General features: G+C 37.3%; 2 protein-coding genes across 5 annotated transcripts in view; one reads left to right on the top strand and one right to left on the bottom strand.

The window, feature by feature from the left end:
• LOC115215834 (structural maintenance of chromosomes protein 2) overlaps positions 1–7,293 on the bottom strand; it is a 37,509-nt gene extending 30,216 nt beyond the window's left edge. Inside the window, exons 1-3 of the mRNA XM_029785162.2 lie at positions 7,025–7,293; positions 4,466–4,615; positions 1,033–1,194 (exon numbers count right to left, since the gene is read on the bottom strand). Of these exons, the coding sequence (XP_029641022.1) occupies positions 1,033–1,194; positions 4,466–4,615; positions 7,025–7,192 (480 nt within the window). The 5' untranslated portion in view covers positions 7,193–7,293. The remainder of the gene's footprint in view (positions 1–1,032; positions 1,195–4,465; positions 4,616–7,024) is intronic.
• Positions 1–19,307, top strand: part of LOC115215668 (2-(3-amino-3-carboxypropyl)histidine synthase subunit 2) — a 31,118-nt gene that overhangs the window by 3,860 nt on the left and 7,951 nt on the right. The window contains exons 2-7 of one of the 4 annotated variants that reach the window (XM_036505845.1): positions 2,614–2,619; positions 7,347–7,369; positions 10,287–10,458; positions 12,147–12,259; positions 13,756–13,976; positions 18,556–19,212. In XM_036505845.1, coding sequence (XP_036361738.1) covers positions 7,347–7,369; positions 10,287–10,458; positions 12,147–12,259; positions 13,756–13,976; positions 18,556–19,212 — 1,186 coding nt within the window. In that variant the 5' untranslated portion in view covers positions 2,614–2,619. Of the gene's footprint in view, positions 1–2,613; positions 2,620–7,291; positions 7,370–8,662; positions 8,693–10,286; positions 10,459–12,146; positions 12,260–13,755; positions 13,977–18,555; positions 19,213–19,307 lie in introns of those variants that run through there. The other 3 variants (XM_029784932.2, XM_036505846.1, XM_036505847.1) reach the window with 3 other exon arrangements.

The raw sequence follows: 19,307 nt of genomic DNA on the forward strand, positions 1-19,307 counted from the left end.
GTTCATTGCATGATTAAGACCGTTAGTTGAAAGGACCAATGAAACAAAACCATTTTCAAAGGTGTAGCCTTTAAACTAGATTTTTTGTTCTTGTTTGATTATATCATCATTTCTGTTCCATTCTAATAAAACTGTCCAACAAATGGGAAGGTGAAACTCTGAGTAACATTTTCTGTGATATTTCTGCTGCTTTTAAATAAAGTATATATATATCCATTTTCTCTTTTTTCTTAAGTTCATGTTGTCGCACATATTCGCTCTTTCTTCCAAAAATTAATGCCCTTCGCTTAGGTTTTTGGGGCCTACCAATTTTGAACAGTCTCAAATATAACAGGCCAAAACTGGAGTGAAAATTAGAAGCTTGACTGATGAATAGAAAGCCATGAATGTTCCATCCTGGTTTTCCTATGGCCGTTTTTGTATCATCCATCTGCCCATATGTTTCATTGTCAACCATTATGTTCTTGTTCCATTTTTTTGGATTATAATATATATATATATATATAGAGAGAGAGAGAAAGAGTGTAAGGTGTGTGATGGTGCATGGTAGTAAAAAGATTGGTTGGAAAGCTATGGAACCAAATTGGCTTTGTGTATTTGCAGTGTTTATTTACAAGATTGAGAACAAGTGAAAACAATTATACTTGACATTTTATATACATCCAAACATTAATAACGAACTCTGGTATTACAGCTTCAGAAGTGGACTAAAGGACAGAGTTTGATGAACACCTACTTCTACAATAAATTCTTCATTGAATTCACTGTTAGTATTGACCTTTATATGGTCTGAACTGCTCTCCTGGACCATTTGGTGAATACATCATCTTCCAGACTGTAGTACTTGAGACTCTATAAAAGGCTGTTTTATTCTAAGATAAGAGTTGTAAAAGAGTTGTTTGTTCTTAGGTACAAGCAGCTTCAGTTGCAGTTGTCTCATCTGAAAAATGATATCCTGAATTCTATGTCCTGGTATGAAACCAAAATACATCTTATCTGGCAATGACAACAGTGAAAGGAAATTGTATTTACCTCTGGTGGTTTCATGTTCAGAACTTTGGTAATACGACCCTGCATGATAAGAAAATGAGGATTGTTGACATTGAGTTGGACAGACTGGAATAAATCTTGGACACGTTTATGTTGAGCTGACATTCCATTGATCATGTATTTATTACGGCCACCAATAACAACCTGCATAATAAAAAGAAATACACTAATATATGGCAGAGTAGCAGTACAATACAGGGGAACTTAATAATTCAAAACGGAACTATTTATAAAGTACAAGGAATATTAATTAGGGCTTGAGTGTACATATTGGGCTGTGTTAGCCTTTTTTTTTTCTGTTTGCTTATAAATGTGTGTCTGACTTTTTCAAAAAGAGATCAACATTAGGAAAGACATCCAGCTGCAGAAACCATACTAAAGCAGATATTCAAGCTTGACTCAATCCTCTGACCTGCTGGATTTTGTTAAACTGTCCAACTGATGACAACATGGAAGATGGATGTTAAATGATGAGGAACATAAAGTAACCAAGGAGTAAATAAATAACTGAAGAATTTCATAAGTGCAATCTGGATGAAAATACTGATTCATAGCACCACACTAACAAGAGATATATTAATATATACACATAGATCTATGTGTATATGTACACATATACATGTTTGTGTGTGTGTGAATATATATATATATATATATATATATCACCATAGTCAACTGCTACAAAGGTAAAGGTGACGCATTAGATACAAATAATTACAGAGGTATCAAGTTGTTGGATCAGGTAATGAAGATCACGGAGAGGGTCATAGCCCAACTAATTAGAAGATAGTCAGATTAGATGAGATGCAGTTTGGGTTTGTGCCAGGGAAAAGCACCACTGATGCTATATTTCTGGTAAGACAGCTGCATGAGAAATACCTAGCCAAAGATAAGCCCCTGTACCTGGCTTTCATTGACATGGAGAAAGCCTTGACAGGGTCCCCCGATCCCTTATCTGGTGGTCAATGAGTAAACTAAGGATAGATGAATGGTTAACGAGACCTGTGCAAGCTATGTACAGAGACGCTGTCAGTAAGGTGAGGGTTGGCAACGAGTACAGTGAAAAATTCTGGGTAGAGGTAGGGGTCCACCAAGGTTCAGTCCTCAGACCACTCCTATTTATCATAGGCCTCCAGGCAATAACAGAGGCATTCAAGACAGGATGCCCCTGGGAGCTCCTCTATGCTGATCACCTTACTCTAATTGCTGAGTTACTATCAGAACTAGAGGAAAAGTTTCAGGTGTGGAAGCAAGGATTAGAATCGAAGGGCCTTAGAGTCAACCTAGCTAAAACCAAAGTCCTAATAAGTAAGAAGGCAGACAAACCACAAATCCTTTCAGGTAGATGGCCCTGCTCAATCTGTAGAAAAGGCATAGGTAGAAACTCTATAAGATGTACCCAGTGTAAGCTATGGGCACATAAGAGGTGAAGCAATATCAAAGGAAGGCTAACTGGGAAGATAGTTTTTGTATGTGGCAGATGCTCAGGAGCAATAAACATTGAAAATGTGCAAAGAACAACTTCTGCCACATTCCAGGGAGAAAACTAGAAGTAGTTGATAGCTTCCGTTACTTAGGTGACCAAGTCAGTAGTGTGGGTGGGTGCTCTGAAAGTGTAGCTGCTAGAATAAGAATAGCCTGGGTAAATTTCAGAGAGCTCCTACCTCTACTGGTGACAAAGGGCCTCTCACTCAGAATAAAAGGTAGACTGTATGACACGAACAGCCATGCTACATGGCAGTGAAATATGGGCCGTGACTGCTGAGGACATGCGTAAGCTCACAAGGAATGAAGCCAGTATGCTCCGCTGAATGTGTAATGTTAGTGTGCATACTCAACAGAGTGTAAGTGCCTTGAGAGAAAAGTTGGACTTAAGAAGCATCTGATGTGGTGTACAAAAGAGACAACTGCGCTAGTATGGTCACATGGTGAGAATGGAGGAGGATAGCTGTGTGAAAAAACGTCACACCCTAGCAGTTGAGGGAACCTGTGGAAGAGATAGACACAGGAAGATCTGGGATGAGGTGGTGAAGCACAACCATCGAACATTAGGCCTCACCAAAGCAATGACTAGTGACTGAGACCTTTGAAAATATGCTGTCTTTGAGAAGACCCGGCAAGCCAAGTGAGACCATAACCCATGGCCTATGCCATTGGTGTAGCCTGCCCACTTATGCATACCTTTCCTTCATTGGACACTAAACTCTTCTTGCAAAGACACGTTGAGGCAAGTGAAATCAAAATCTAATTCGATGACAGCACAGCATGACTGACATCCATGATAGTGGAGCGCTAAGAGCACCATCCAAGCGTGATCGTTGCCAGGGCTGCTGACTGGCTCCCGTGCCAGTGGCACATAAAACACACAGTGTTGCCTTACTGGCACGTGAAAAACAACATTCGAGTGAGCTCATTGCCAGTGTTGCTGGACTGGCTCCTGTGCAGGTGACACATAAAAACACCATTTGAGCATGCAGCTGTAGAAACTCTTCCAGATCAGATTGGAGCCTAGTGCAGCCTTCTGGCTCACCAGTCCTCAGTCTAACCGTCCAGCCCATGCCAGCATGGAAAGCAGATGTTAAACGATGATGATGATAAGTGTGCGTATATATATATATATATATATATATATATATATATATATATATATATATATATATATATGTGTGTGTGTGTGTATATTCTTTTACTTGTTTAAATCATTTGACTGCAGCTATGGTGGAGCACTGCCTTGAAGTATTTTAGTCAAACAAATCAACCCCAAGACATTTTTTTCTTAACCTAGTGCTCATTCTATCGGCCTCTTTTGCTGAATCACTAGGTTATGAGGACATAAACACAGCAACACTCGTTGTCAAGCGGTGATGGAGTGGGGCGGGGACACAAACAAAACACATAGCTATATATATATATAATATATATATATATACGACAGACTTTTTTCAGTTTCTGTCTACCAAATCCACTCACAAGGCTTTGGTCAGCCCAAGAAGACACTTGCCCAAGGTGCCACACATTAGGACTGAATCCGGAACCATGTGGTTGGGAAGCAAGCTTCTTACCACACAGCCATGCCTGCACCTTATATATATATGCACATACACATGCTGGTGAAAAATGTAAGACACCTGTGCCAGCGGCACATAAAAGGCACTTGTGCAAGTGACATGTAAAGGGCACCCGTGCCGGTGATACATGTAAGGTACGTGTGTCAGTGGCATGTAAAAGGCACCTACTACACTCTTGGAATGGTTGGCTTTAGGAAGGGCATCAAGTCATAGAAATCAAACAAAACCAGACTGGAGCCTGATACAACTCTGGTTTACCAGTTCTAGTCAAACTGTCCAACCCATGCCAGCATGGAAAATGGATACTAAAAGATGATGATGATATATATATATTAACCAATACTAACCTGTCTAGTAACAGTAATTTCATCATATTGTTCATAGCCTAAAGGACCATGCTTCTTGTCTAAATTGTCAAACACAATACTGACGGTAGCTTTTGTAACTCCAGCTTGGCCACTCTTGTATACAAGGTCCTGAAGGTTGGTAGCACGAACCTAAAGAGAACAGTAATTACATATATTAATAATAATCATTGAACTGAGTGGATTAAATATATCATAGAATATCAGGTAAGGTGTTCTTATAACATTTTCAATATTGACAATAGTAATTTCTTTGATTAGGGGCAATGGGTGATGGATGTTGAAGAATGGATAAAGAATGGTTGGTGAATGGAGATGGCGGTGTCTTGAGAGAAATTGTAATTTGAATTATTGCAGATCCATCCAAGCCTTGCTTAATTGTGCAGAAAAGCAGACATTATAACAATACGCTCAGAAGGTATTTTTTGTAAAAAAAACAAATGATGTTGATAATTCTATTTTGTACTTTAATAATAAAAAAATCTAAATCAAAATATTGTGAAGATTTAATTTTCCAGTTATTTGAAAATTGCCTGTGATTAAAACAGGTTAGAAGTCTCTTGAACGAATAACAACTGCTTTAAAATAGAACTTTAGGAAACTTCGGTATAAACTTGATCAATCTGTCTTCGAAAACATCTGTTAGGCTCTCGTGTAAGAATGGAAAACAAGTATTTTTTTTTTTTTATGACAGAATAAGAGGATATTGCGGTTGACTGAGAGATGCAGAATACATAGTGTATGAAGACAAAAATGTCTTTATTTGCTTATCTCCAAGTGTCAAAAATTAAACTGTCAACTCAGTATAAATAAATATGTATAGCAGAAATCATTTACAAGATTAATATGAATATGAAATAACCTTTTTTTTTCTTCTTCTACACACACACCACAGTTTAAACATCACACATTCACAGACCGTGTGATTCTGCGAACTAAAGAGAAATAGCCACGCAAAAAAAGTCTAAACATCATGATATTTGTAAGTGACAAATACAAATCTCTCTGTTTTAATAATACTTAATTTGGTTAATTATTATTATTATTAAGGCGGCGAGCCGGCAGAATCGTTAGTACGCTGGACGAAATGCTTAGCGGTATTTCGTCTGTGTTTACATTCTGAGTTCAAATTCCGCCGAGGTCGACTTTGCCTTTCATCCTTTCAGGGTCGATTAAATAAGTACCAGTTACGCACTGGGGTCGATATAATCGACTTAATCCGTTTGTCTGTCCTTGTTTGTCAGGTAATAAAGAAATAGGTATTTCGTCTGTTTTTATATTGAGTTCAAATTCCGCCAAGGTCGACTTTGCCTTTCATCCTTTCGGGGTTGATAAATTAAATACCAGTTACGCACTAGAGTCGAGGTAATCGACTGGTCCCCACCCACAAAATTTCAGGCCTTGTGCCTATAATAGAAAGGAATAACTATTGTTATTGAAATATAAGGAAATGTAACTATGTTGAAGAATTACTGTAGAAACGCGCTATATTCCCCCAACAGGTGTCTTCTTGCCATCCAACAAGTTGTAACTGTATAGTATATAACACATTACTTTAGAATACTATGTGTGCGTGAGTAATATAAATCATAAGATATCGCATCGAAATAACTTATCAGTTTACGTTCCAGGTTCAAATGACGCCCAGGTCGACTCAAAATGTTTTACTATAGGGGAGATTTCAGATTCATACCAGTTAGAGAAAATAGGATGTTGTGACGTTCATTCATTTCCTGTCATTACAGATGAGGTACAAAGTTAAACGATATTGCCTCAACAGAGAATTCAAACTCATCTCAGCAGCAATTTAATACTTTAATCAGCATAACAATACCATAAACAATGAGCGAAGGAAAAAGAAAAAAAATACAACTTTTATATAATAAACTAGCCTGAGGCAACAATAACAAATATTTACTTTGTTAAAAACGAAAAATGTTTAATTTCAACAGTTAAATGTTTGTGTATAGAAGATAACTTCTATAGTAGCTGACAATTCTACCAGAACTGCTGAACCTCTAGGAAACATTCCACTGGCTCGAAGAACCCCTGCGCAATAATTTAATAGTCTTATGCACACATATCTGCACAGGAGACTTAAAAATTACTGCCGATTTTAGCAGTTTTGTAACTTCTTGCGGAACCCCTGCACTGTACTGGAGGAACCCTGGTTGAAAACTACTGCTCCAGACATAGATTTAGCATATAAACAATGACACATAGATTAAGCATATAAACAATGACACATAGATTAAGCATATAAACAATGACATAGATTTGGCATATAAACAATCTAGAGTTCTTATGATAAAAGATAGACAAGCGTAACAGGAGAAATCTATGTGTGTTTATACAACTGCAAAGTCGGATGGCGGGTATTTAGGATGAGATTATAATGTCCGTTAGACAGAAACAAAACACGACTAATACGGGAATAGATTTTATATGACATGAATGATAACCTAATATACCAGTGATAAATTATATATATATATATAGAGACATGTAGTGAAATAAAGGAGTATATATATAAATATATACCTGTGACAAGTTGGATATACCCAGAAGGAAACATATCGAATCTAAAATATTCGATTTACCACTTCCATTTAAACCAGTAATGGCATTGAATAGATGATCGAATCCATTGATCTCTGTTCGTTGAGCATATGACTTAAAACCATCAATGACAATTGATTTAATATACATAATGTTGCTCTAGAAGTAATTAAAATGAAAACAACTCAAGATGCTGGCTTCGTTTTTGAATTTCCTCCTTTATCGTAAATGGCGCCTTAATTGACAACAGTTGATCACGCATGCGCATTAAGTGCTTCCTGTCTAGTAGCACATGCTTCTCAACATGGCAGATACAACTGTTGACAGGTTGTTTCACTATTTCTGTGTTTATTTTGTTATTCTTTATTTGTACATATTCCCTGATCTAACTGACTTGTGGTCAGTCGTGTTCCAACCGTAATGATTCCGTCTTATATATATTTATTGTATAACATTATTCGCTGTGTGCGTTTTTCTTTCATTTCTGGCCTGAATGTATTTTGAGGAAGTTTTTGGCTGCTATTTCTACCAGAGCAAGTACCCACGTAGTCTCCTTCGTATTTCTGTTGCTTAACTGCTTTTGTGTATGACTGTGTCATCAATCGAATTGTCTATACATGGCTGTGTGATTTAGTTGACTCCACTTTGCGGTTGCTTTGGTCAAATGAAATTTTGTAAACAGTGACAATGAAAGCCCGTCGTTGTATTTCGGTTGTTGATTTAATCCATCACTCGGTTTAACATTACCAAGTGAACGACGTCTGTCTTTAGCGGAGCCCGCTCTGTAGCAAGCATTCAAACTAGACTTTTTGCTTAATGATAACTTTTCCCCATCAATCGCAGAAACTTCCTAAAAGGGCCATTGTTTCAGCCCACCATCGTCTGATAAAAAATATTTAAAGAAGTACACACTAGTTGCTGGTTTCGGAAACATCTGTTTAATAGCGTAGCTGAGAAGGAAGGGGCAGCACTTCTCGGTCTGTTGTAGGCGAAAGTAAACAATACGTACACAGGGTGTTTACAGTTAGGGCTTTTGTTACGCCGAAAACGGGTGGTGTACATATTCTTTGCCTTTGCCCTGTTGTATAAGCTTGTTTAGATTTGAGGGTCCTTGGTAGGGACAGCTAAATAAAGAGCCGCGCCGGGCGGTACACACGAGTTAGTCATTGCTTTTATTGTTTCAAGAAGAATTTGAATTAACTCAGACCGTATAGTGTCGAACTAAATAATTAGCCCTTGTAAGTTTGTTTGTTTTGTTTTTTTAACTGCTGTTATTTTAAACTAACGAGCAAGTTACATTGTATAACTAAATAGCTAATGTAAAATAATTTCTTTTTCTAATGTTACTAATCAATTACGTAAAGACTAAATTAGATTTGTCTACTTTCAGTTTTGTTATTAGACTCGACTCTCTGAACAAATTTCTTATTACAAAAACGTTCCAGTCATGACCATGTGTCTTCTTTTTTTCTTTATTCGAATATAATGAATCTAGGACTACATTATTCAATGTACCATTTAAAAAAACAGTAACGTGTAATTTAGACCTTACTGTTATTTCTAGCAGATCAAACAATCATATAAAGGCTTTCTTGTTAGCGTGTCGTATGAAGAATTACTTCAAGTTTCACTCTTTATTATGCACAGCAAGTAATCACCGATTAACTATACTAAATTTCTCAATTATTGCAGGGCTGTATTCCGGTAGAACTACTCCAAAACTCTACCATTATTTCTATTGTTAAAAAAAAAACAACAACACTTTAATTCTATTGCAGAACCGAAACACAAAACAAAAAAATATATATATGTGTGTGTGTACTCTGCAAGTTCTTGTACAGTGGACTGTATTTTTAATTACATAGACAAAAGGTGACGGGTTGTTTTATATAAAGGTTGGGGCAAAATGAGTAATTTCTGATTTTTGGTTATTTGCTTCCTATTTGTTTGGAATGATTACATTGCAAGTATTACATCATCTTTAGGGGTAAAAGTTGGTCAGCATACTTGTTAAGGAAGTTGAGAGAGTTTGGAACATCGGTGATAATTACTTTTTTTTTTCAGGAGATTTTTCAACTTTGACCCAATTGTAATTGAGGTTACCATTAAAATATCTGGATAATTTTTGGTAGCCAAATTTGTCTTTATATGCTCGTTGTTTACTTCACTTTCCCTCTCTTTTCATCACCGTCTTTCTTTAATACATACCTACCGATGACTCCCTACCGTCTTTTTCACCCTGTCTCACCTGTCACATATTCATTTTTCTATTCACCTTCTTACTATTGTCTACATCAATGGTTCCCAAACTCTTTTCGGCTGCTTCCCCCTTGGCACCCAGGCCACGTTCCTAGCGCTCCCCTCCCCCACTCACCACCACAATCATAGACTACTTCCTGCTGCAAATTCAAAACGACTCTAATTCACAAAGAAAACTTAATCTAATTCACCCATAATTTTTTTGTTTTTACATCCATCACCCCCATTTGGTCACCCCATTATCACCCCACTTCCCTTCAACGCCACCTTTGATCTTTCCACTGCCTCCAGTGGAGAAGTACCAACCACTGGTCTACATTAAACAAACAGGCACAATTTGGGAAAGACTGAGAACAATTTAACCTCTCTAGTACACCCAGTATACTCTCTAAAGTGATTGGTGAATAAACAGGAATGGTGTAGGATAGAGAGGATACATTATTTTCTAAAGGCAAGTCAGCCTTTCTAGTGCTGGATTAGAAAACATTAAAGGACAACACATCCATCCATTTTCTTCAAAATTCTCCCCAAAATAGAGGTGATGAAAGCAGCACACATAACACAATTCTAAACTACACACACAATATCCATGGGTCACAAATAAGAATCTTTTGTTGCTCACACATATACCACACACGGGCAAGGGCAATGGTCACTCTAAGAGGGTATTCAAGCATCATGGCTACTGTGTGGGAGGGGATTCAAAGGTCATAACCCCTATCTGGGATAGGGTCATTGTGTGGTGTGGTAAGTGCAAAGTTCACTGCTAACTGAAAAATAAAAAATATGTTCAAATTTTGATGAGGTCGTCCTTACCTTTCATTCCTCCAAGGGTAAGTTTTGTGTTCTCCAATTCAAACATGTCTTTGTAGAATGATCAAGGTATTGAAGAAGAAAAGCATTAAAAGACAGAATTTTTTAAATTCTACATTTGATTTTTTTGTTTATGTATTTTATTAATTCTTTATGTTTTTCCTTTTTACAGTGAAAAGGTTCCCCCCCTCCCTGTGGCATTCAGTAGTATCAATGATGTACGATTCCAAAAAGATGTCTCTGAAGAATCCTCTTTGCATTCTCCAACATCCAGCACTACCCTTATTGAGAAGTATGAACTCGCCAGATGTCTGCAATGGATAACAAACAATGGGTTTCAAAGAGTAAGGCAAACTAATACCGTTCTATATTTAAGAGATGTGGAATTATGAACATTATTTACATTTGACATATTTGTCCTCATCTTGTTTGTTAACACGTTTCAGCTGATTTACCCTCCAGCCTGATGAAGGCTGGAAAGTATATCAGCCAAAATGTTGTGTTAACAACAAGATGAGGACAAATATCTGCCAAATGTAAATAAAAAGGCAAACTGTTTTGGATAATTAAAAATGACAGGGCAACTTTCAAATTATTACTCAACCATATGTCCAAATTCTTAAACTATCCAATTACCAAATTATAAACCTTTTTGATTCCATCCCTATCGGTAACTGCCCTTCTATGATACAGACTGCTTGCTTTAAAATGACCTAAATTAAAACGTTCCATCAAAATGTCGTGTTAATTAATGTTCCAAACACCAGCTTAACTCTTTTGATACCAACTCACCTGAGAATGCCCTTAATCCTATGACATAAATTCCTGTTTTAAAATGATTTAAATTAAAACCTTTTGTCAAAACTTTGTGTTGATTTATGTTCCAAACTCCAGCTTAATAACAACAAATTTATTTTTACTAAATTCATTACTTTAAAAGTTAACTGAAACGAAGCCGGTACATTTTAATAGAAATTTTGCAACAAAAGAATTAATAACAACCAAGTTATTTTACTAAATTCTGTATTATTTTCAAAATTAATTCAGATATCTGTGCTGTATTTCAACAGAAACAGTCACTAAAAGGTGGTGAGTTGGCTGAAACATTAGCACGCTGGGCGAAATGCTTAGCAGCGTTTCATGTCTTTACATTCTGAGTTCAGATTCCACGAAGGTCAACTTTACCTTTCATCCTTTTGGGCTTGATAAATTAAGCACCAGTTGCATACTGGGGTCGATCTAATTGACTGGCCCCACTCTATAAAAATTTCAGGCCGTGTACCTAGACTAGAAAAGAAACACAGTCACAAAAGGGTTAAACTATGAGACCAACTACTACACTCCAGAGTATGACTGTAAACTACATCCAGTTGTAAGACCCTGGGGCCCTGGTTTCAGGGTGTGAGGAGTGTGAAATGACCTCTTAGCCACAATTGTCCCCAGGTCTACTCTGGCCTGGAGTGGTAGCACCTGTAAGAGTCCCAGCTGTGGGTTACCTAGCAAACCCCCTGCAACTGGGGTAGTGGGGTTGGTAGAATGCAGTCACCGTATTCCTTGCATAGACCTATGAAGAAAGGTGTTCCTGCCGTAACAATTGCATTTCTTTCAAGTAGTCCTGGTTTCTCACTGAGAACCTCACTACTACATTATACATGTCCTTCACTAAGATGATTCTATGGAGATTTTGTTGTTATTCTGTGCAAGTCAAGTGACAACATAGAATCTGCTTCATCAGCTGTGGTGGCTTTAGCAGTTGCTATAAGTAGACACAGTCTCACTGGGATTGTTTAAGGTGTGAAACAACAAGCAAGGGAGATAATTCCAATACAATCGGTTAATTGAAATTTATTATCATTATAAGACAGTATACATTGGAGAGGATCTGAACTTAAAGGCAATTAATAAAAGTAATGATGGTGGTGGGGATTGGGTGAAACAACAGTGCTGATAGTTGTAGGGGGTGTTCATAATACTGGCAGTGAAGTGTGCAAGTAATAGTATTAACCAGTTTCTCATTTGTTTGAATCACCAGGTGTCACTTCAGTTTCCTGATGAATGTCTGGTCGACTCTGCTGCTATAACAGCATGGCTTGATGGAAATGTATCTGGCAAAGTATTTGTTCTTGGAGACACGTCTTATGGCAGGTGAGTTCTCATCTCCCTCTTTTATGTTGACTTCCTTCCACTAAGGAACAGTAGACATACAGACCGTATGATCATAAGTTCAATCATTATTACAACAGTTTTGTAACCCACTGACCAAGATATATATATATATATAGTGCTTGAAGAGACCTATTGAGTTAAGTACATCAAAATCAAATCAAATCACATACAAATGGAAATTGTAGTTGTGATCCCTGTGCCGGTGGCATGTGAAAAGCACCTTCCAATCGTGGTCGATGCCAGCCCCCTCTGGCCCCTGTGCCGGTGGCATATAAAACAGTGCCCACTACACTCTCAGAGTGGTTGGCGTTAGGAAGGGCATCCAGCTGTAGAAACTTTGCCAGACCAGATTGAACCTGGTGCAGCCTCCTAGCTTCACAGACTCCAGTCAAACCGTCCAACCCATGCCAGTATGGAAAACGGACGTTAAACAATGATGATGATATATACAAATGTAGGTTCCTCTCTGCTTCATTTGTTAGTCATTCAGTTAATTATTGTCTTTGAGCAAAACCCTTGGAAATTTCATGGGTTTTGTTTCTTATTATAACTGCCACAATTACCTTATATTTACAAGTAGGCTTGAGTTACAACCTGTTCTCTGCTTACATATGTGTGTATATACATATGTTTGCATACATACTGACAGACATATATATGGAAGATCTTAATATTTTTCTCTTATTCATGTACTTTTGGAAGATCTTAATATTTTTCTCTTATTCATGTAGCAAACTATTACCTTCAATTAATCATACCATTATTTATATACCAAGGTTCATTTCCAAAGATATTTCAAACAAATGCAAAGAGAGTAAGCAGGAATGAGATAACTAAAGATGCTGTGACATCACAAACTCTTGCTGTCTTCATATTCTCCCTCTCCTCCCCGTCCCCTTCATGTTTGACTTTCTACTTTCTCTCCTCTATGTTTACTTCAACTCTCACTCTTTCTTAATCTATCACGTTTCAAAATCCTCTGTCTTCCTCTTTCTCTGTCTATCTTTCTCCATTCACCGTTATCAACACCAATGTTCCTCCCACCACCACTACCATAACTCCCAACTATTTCCCTCTTACACTATTTGACTTACTTCCCTTAGTCTGACACAAACCTCAAGTAGACTGGTAAGAACGTAGTCTTATATTAATAAGGCGGCGAGCTGGCAGAACCGTTAGCACGTCGGGCGAAACACTTAGCGGTATTTCGTCTGCGTTACGTTGTGAGTTCAAATTCCGCCGAGGTCGACTTTGCCTTTCATCCTTTCGGGGTCGATAAATTAAGTACCAGTTACGCACTGGGGTCGATGTAATCGACTTAATACCTATGTCTGTCCTTGTTTGTACCCTCTGTGTTTAGCCCCTTGTGGGTAATAAAGAAATAAGTATTATATTAATGCATTTTAGTTAATTACTATCTATCTTAATTACAGCCCATCTAAATTAATTTCTGTCTATTTTATTCCTACGAACAGCTGCTGTGTTGATGAAGTATCTGCCCAACACTACACTGCTGATAGTATCATACATTTTGGCTACACTTGTCTCAGTCCAACAAAACGGTTACCTGTTCTGTATATATTTGGAAGATATTCTATTGATGTTGAAGATTGTTGTGCAAAGTTTCAAGAAATCATACCAGATCCCATGTCAAAGGTCATCATCTATTACGATGTTAGATACACACATGCTATTGGTAATTGTTGTTCTTATATTTGGTGATGTCTGTATTATATTTATGTATTATGTTGGTGATATTATTATTATTATCATTATTATTATTACGGGCTCATAGGTGCTGGTGCCATGTAAAATGCACCCATGCTAGTATTGCATAAAAGCACCTAGTACATTTTGTGAAGTAGTTGGCATAAGGAAGGTCATCCAGTCATAGAAACCATGCTAAAACAGACATGGATCCTGGACAGCTCCTGTTAAACCATCCAACCCATGCTATCATGGAAAAAGGATTATTTACATTTGACGGATATTTGTCTTCATCTTGTTTGTTGTTAACACAACGTTTTGGATGATATACCCTCCAGCCTTCATCAGGTGACTTGGGGAAATCTCAAACCTGGGTTCTCATTCCTAAGGTATTTTTCGATGTTATTATTATTCAGGTCACTGCTTGGAATCGAACTAGGAATCTTGAGGTTAGTAGCCCACGCTCTTAACCACTACGCCATATGCCCTTAGGAATGAGAACCCAAGTTTGAAATTTCCTCAAGACACCTGATGAAGGCTGGAGGGTATATCAGCTGAAATGTCGTATTAACAATAAACAAGATGAGGATAAATATCTGTCAAATTTAAATAATGTAAATAATGTATATAATTCCTCATCTCTTAAATATAGAACTGTATTGGAAAAAGGATGTTGGCATTTGAAAAGCACCATTTGAGCATTGGGCCCCATAGAGGCAGTGACTGGTGAACGAGACCTTCGGTGATATACTGTGCTTATGTAGACCTGTCAAGCCTAGTGAGGCCATAGTCATGGCCGATGCTAGTGTCAGGTCAATGGCATATAAAAAACACCCACTACATTCTCGGAGTGGTTGGTATTAGGAAAGGCATCCAGCTGCAGAAATCTTGCCAAATCAGATTGGAATCTGGTGCAAATCCTTGGCTTACCAGTTTTCAAACAAACTGTCCAACCCATGCCAGCATGGAAAATGGGCGTTAAATGATTATTATTATTATTCCTTCATAACAGTGGAGGTAAAAATGCACAAGAGTCTTTAGTTATCTGTCAAGTCACAACAAGGACCTCAGACAGATAATACTTTCCTTGCAATGTGCACTGTGCTCAATAAGGCTGCTTTTTGCAAGACATCAATCTTGTATGGGATTTCCAGTTGCCTTAAGAAGTCTTATTATTATTATTATTATTAAGGCAGTGAGCTGGATAAATCATTAGCATGCTGGACAAAGTACTTTTGCAGTATTTCCACATCCTTACTCTGGTTATTCATTGATTTTCCTATCCTTTTAACCTAAAATTCTCTACTCAGACCATCCCATTTCAGCTTATAGTGATAGGACTCTCTCTGACGTTTGGTGTTTTAACTCCAATGTATCACAAGATTTGATTTTGTCTACTCAAATTCTTCCTGGATGGTGGATTGATAGAATTGAAACACTGGGTTCAATTTACCCTAGGATCAACCTAGACTTTTTACATATATATTTGTAATCCTGGTGACTTGGTTATGTATCAGTCTGTATGTCTTTAACCATACCTAATGTACCAAGTATTATCGGGATTATTTCTGTTTTCAGGTTCCACATTTAAGTTATCTCTATTTCCAGATCTTTGTATTTTGAGAGTTTCCCTGTTTCTTTTAGAGATATGTTGTCATCTGTTAGGACTAATATGTGAATTACAAGGTGTATTTTTCTTGGTGATCCCTGACAACAATATCTGTCCTATTAGCCTTGATTTCTCTGTCTGTGTGTATTGGTATATCCCAAAGAATGGTTGCTTTGTCATTTCCTGAAACCTTTTCTGGGATATGCTTATACCATTTTTTTAATTGTCATTACAAAGTGCTGGCACAGTTCCCTATATATGTAGGTCCCAACTCTATCATGTTTGCGGATATATTCTTTCTTAGCCAGTACTAGGCAATCAGAGACAATATGGTTTATTATTTCTTCTCCATCACCACATACTTTGCAGTTAGTTATTGTATTCTTGTTCATTATGTGTTTTTGCTGGTTTCTGGTGGAAAAGCTTTGATTTTGTGTTGCAGTTAAAACCCCTTCAGTTTCTGGTTTGTGTCCTGAGCTTCTCAATCATTGATGGGATTTTACTTTATTTCTGTAGTCTTATGGTGCATATTTTATAGTAATTTTGTAGTTGTAAAATGTCTGTACCACATTCAATTCATTGTCAGATTTTGGGTGGTGTAGTCTGAATCCCATCATAATTTTGTTTACCTATCTAGTTTGGTTAGTTCATTTAATGTCTAAATAACAATATTGTAACTGTAACTTATAACCAGGGCAGGTAGAGTATTGATATTTATCTTATTTTTTGCTTTGAGCTCTGTTTTAAGTACTAATCTAAATCATCTATAATATTCCTTCATTAGCTTTTCTTTCATTTGTGTGTGGTCAACCATATCCAGTTCACTGATTCCTAAGTATTTGTATATCTAGGTTTAGTCTAGTTCTCTTATTTCATTTTCTTTATCATCATCATCATCGTTTAACATCCACTTTCCATGCTGGCATGGGTTGGATGGTTTGACTGAGGGCTGGTAAGCCAGAAGGCTGCACCAGGCTCCAATCTGATCTGGCAAAGTTTCTACAGCTGGATTCCCTTCCTAATGCCAACCACTCCAATATTCTTATTCTTAACTAGTTTTCCTCTTTTCAAGGTGCTTTGGCACATTTTTTCAAACCAGATTTCATATATATTCCTTTGGTAAATCCAGGTCTGTAATAATGTTTCCAGCTGTTTATCATTTGCAGCATACAGTTTTAGATCATCCATATACAAGGAATGGTTGATTGTTTTGCCATAGAAGTTGTATCCATGTCCAATACTCTTTAGTATGTCTGTTAAAGGTATCAGTGCCAGATGGAAAAGGAGTGGAGAGAGCAAGACTCCTTAGAATATTCCTCTTCTAATGGAATGGTTTTAGCTTTTATAATTCCCTCTTTTGTCAGTAACTGCTGTTGTTTTTATTATTATTATATCTTGGGTTTTGTTGGAACTCCTGGAGTCTTGCATGCATAGCGGGCTTCCTACTTGGTGCCTACAGTACCATACAGTCTGTTCTTTTCAATTATCTACCTGATTATTCCGGCCATGCCAAGGAGGCAAACCTTTTGTAACGTTCTGCTGGGCACTCTATTCCGATTTCCTTTATATTCCTTTTGATGCTTTCTGATACTGTCCCCAAGGATCCAACAATAATTGGCACTACCTTCACCTTCTTCATTTTCCACAGTTCATCTATCTGATATTTAAGAGAACTTTATTATTATTATGTGATGAAAACTCACAGCTTATTACGCTGGGTATGATGGAAAGTGTCAGCTGTCCACAATCAGCAGACTAAGGTGACACTTCCTTACTGGTCATACTTCAAGAACTCTGCTAAGAAATCTTGCAGTTCCTAACAATGCTGATTCTTGCAGGTGTTATATCTTTACATTTATACCAATCTTTTTCAGTCATGTTGGTAGTTGGGTGCTAATACTTCCAAGTGTGCCAATTACTATTGGTTCTATGTCTACTCTCATTGACCACAACCTGCGTATTTCCCACTTCATCATAGTTGTTCAGTTTTTCTTCTTTGTCTTTGATCCTGTTTGTCACCGAGACATACTATGTCAATTATCATGCATGTTCTTTCTTTTTTATTAACCACAACAATGTCCGGTTTCCAATGTCTGGTCAGGCGATTGCACTGGATCCTTGCTTCCCACAGGATTTTGCAATTTTCACTCTCAGTGACTCCTTCTGAGGTTCGCTCATATCACGTCTTTGCTCTTTGTAGGCCATGATTTCCACAGAGCTCCCAATGGATCATTCTTGCCACATTGTCATGTCGTCTTTTGTATTCACATTGTGCCAATTTCAGGCTTTCACTAATGATGTCCCATACTGTTTCACCCCTCTCACCTCACATTCTGCATTTGTCGCTGTTGGTAGCTTTGTCAATTCTGCACTTCATATAGTTAGTCCTTAACGCTTGTTCTTGAGCTGCGCATATGAGTGCTTCTGTCTCTATCTTCAGGTCACTCCTCATTATTAGTTTGGAGGCTGTTCTAAAGGTCTGTAAATTTATAGATCTAACTCTTCAGGTCTAAGTCTCCAAATATATAGATGTAGAAGCTCACTATGCAGTATAGTGAGAACATTCTGTTGTGTGCTGTAGTATATTAGTGAAGCCTTGTGATGTTGTAGGAAGGTGTTGTTGTGTATTGTGGATCTGTGTAATATAGTAGTGAAGACATGTTGTGTGGAGAGGATAGGGGGATGGTCTTGAGGACATAAACCTGATGATGGCATATTGTATGGTAACTTGTGTATGTTGTGTAATGTGGAAAGCAGGTTGTGAGTGTGATAGGATGGACATACTTCATCCAGTTTGCTGCCCAACTTGGTCTATTGTTATTTTAATGTTTGTAACCAAAGTTGATATTGGTAATTAGTTGAAACGTTGTAGGTTCGATTTCTTGATATTTATTCTAAAATGTTGCAATTCTGCTTTAGAGACAATATTGAGACTGAGACTTGTTTTGTGTTTTTACAGATGATTTCAAAGCTGGTATAACCGTCTATGAGAATGTCTTGATAACTAAACTGAATGTCCCAACAGATGAATTAGCTGAAGAGAATGACCAAGGAAATCAAGAGGAATTCTCAAACCACTCTATATGTGGCCGGACATTTACTGTTCCTGATAATGCAACCATTTGTGACTATTCTGTATTCTTCATTGGTGAAGAAGGATTACTACTGACCAACTTGATGTTTTCATTTCCTAAATGTCCACTATTTTTCTACAACACAGTGTCAAAAGAAATTTGTCAGGAAACATTAATTAACAAAAAACTAATGAGAAGATATTACATGATTGAAAGAATCAAAGATGCCAATATTATTGGCATTGTAGTTGGTACTCTTGGAGTGTCTGATTATCTCCAGTGTGTCCACAGAATGGAATCCATTATTAAGAAAGCAGAGAAAAAAAGTTACACATTTGTGGTAGGGAAGCTCAATGTTGCCAAGCTGTCCAATTTCTTAGAAATCGACATTTTTGTTTTAGTCGCATGTGCTGAAAACAGTCTCATAGACTCTAAAGAATTCTTTAAACCTATTGTGACACCATTTGAAGTTGAAATTGCACTGAATTCATCACGAGAATGGACTGGTGATTACTATACAGACTTCCGACAACTTCTTCCTGGTAAAATATATTATATATCTCTAATGTAAGATGTGTATAACTTCTGTAGAGTTATATACACCTTATATGTGTTTTCATGTAGTTGTGTATTTAGG

The sequence above is a fragment of the Octopus sinensis genome, linkage group LG9, assembly GCF_006345805.1.
Source record: "Octopus sinensis linkage group LG9, ASM634580v1, whole genome shotgun sequence".
Lineage (NCBI taxonomy): Eukaryota > Metazoa > Mollusca > Cephalopoda > Octopoda > Octopodidae > Octopus > Octopus sinensis.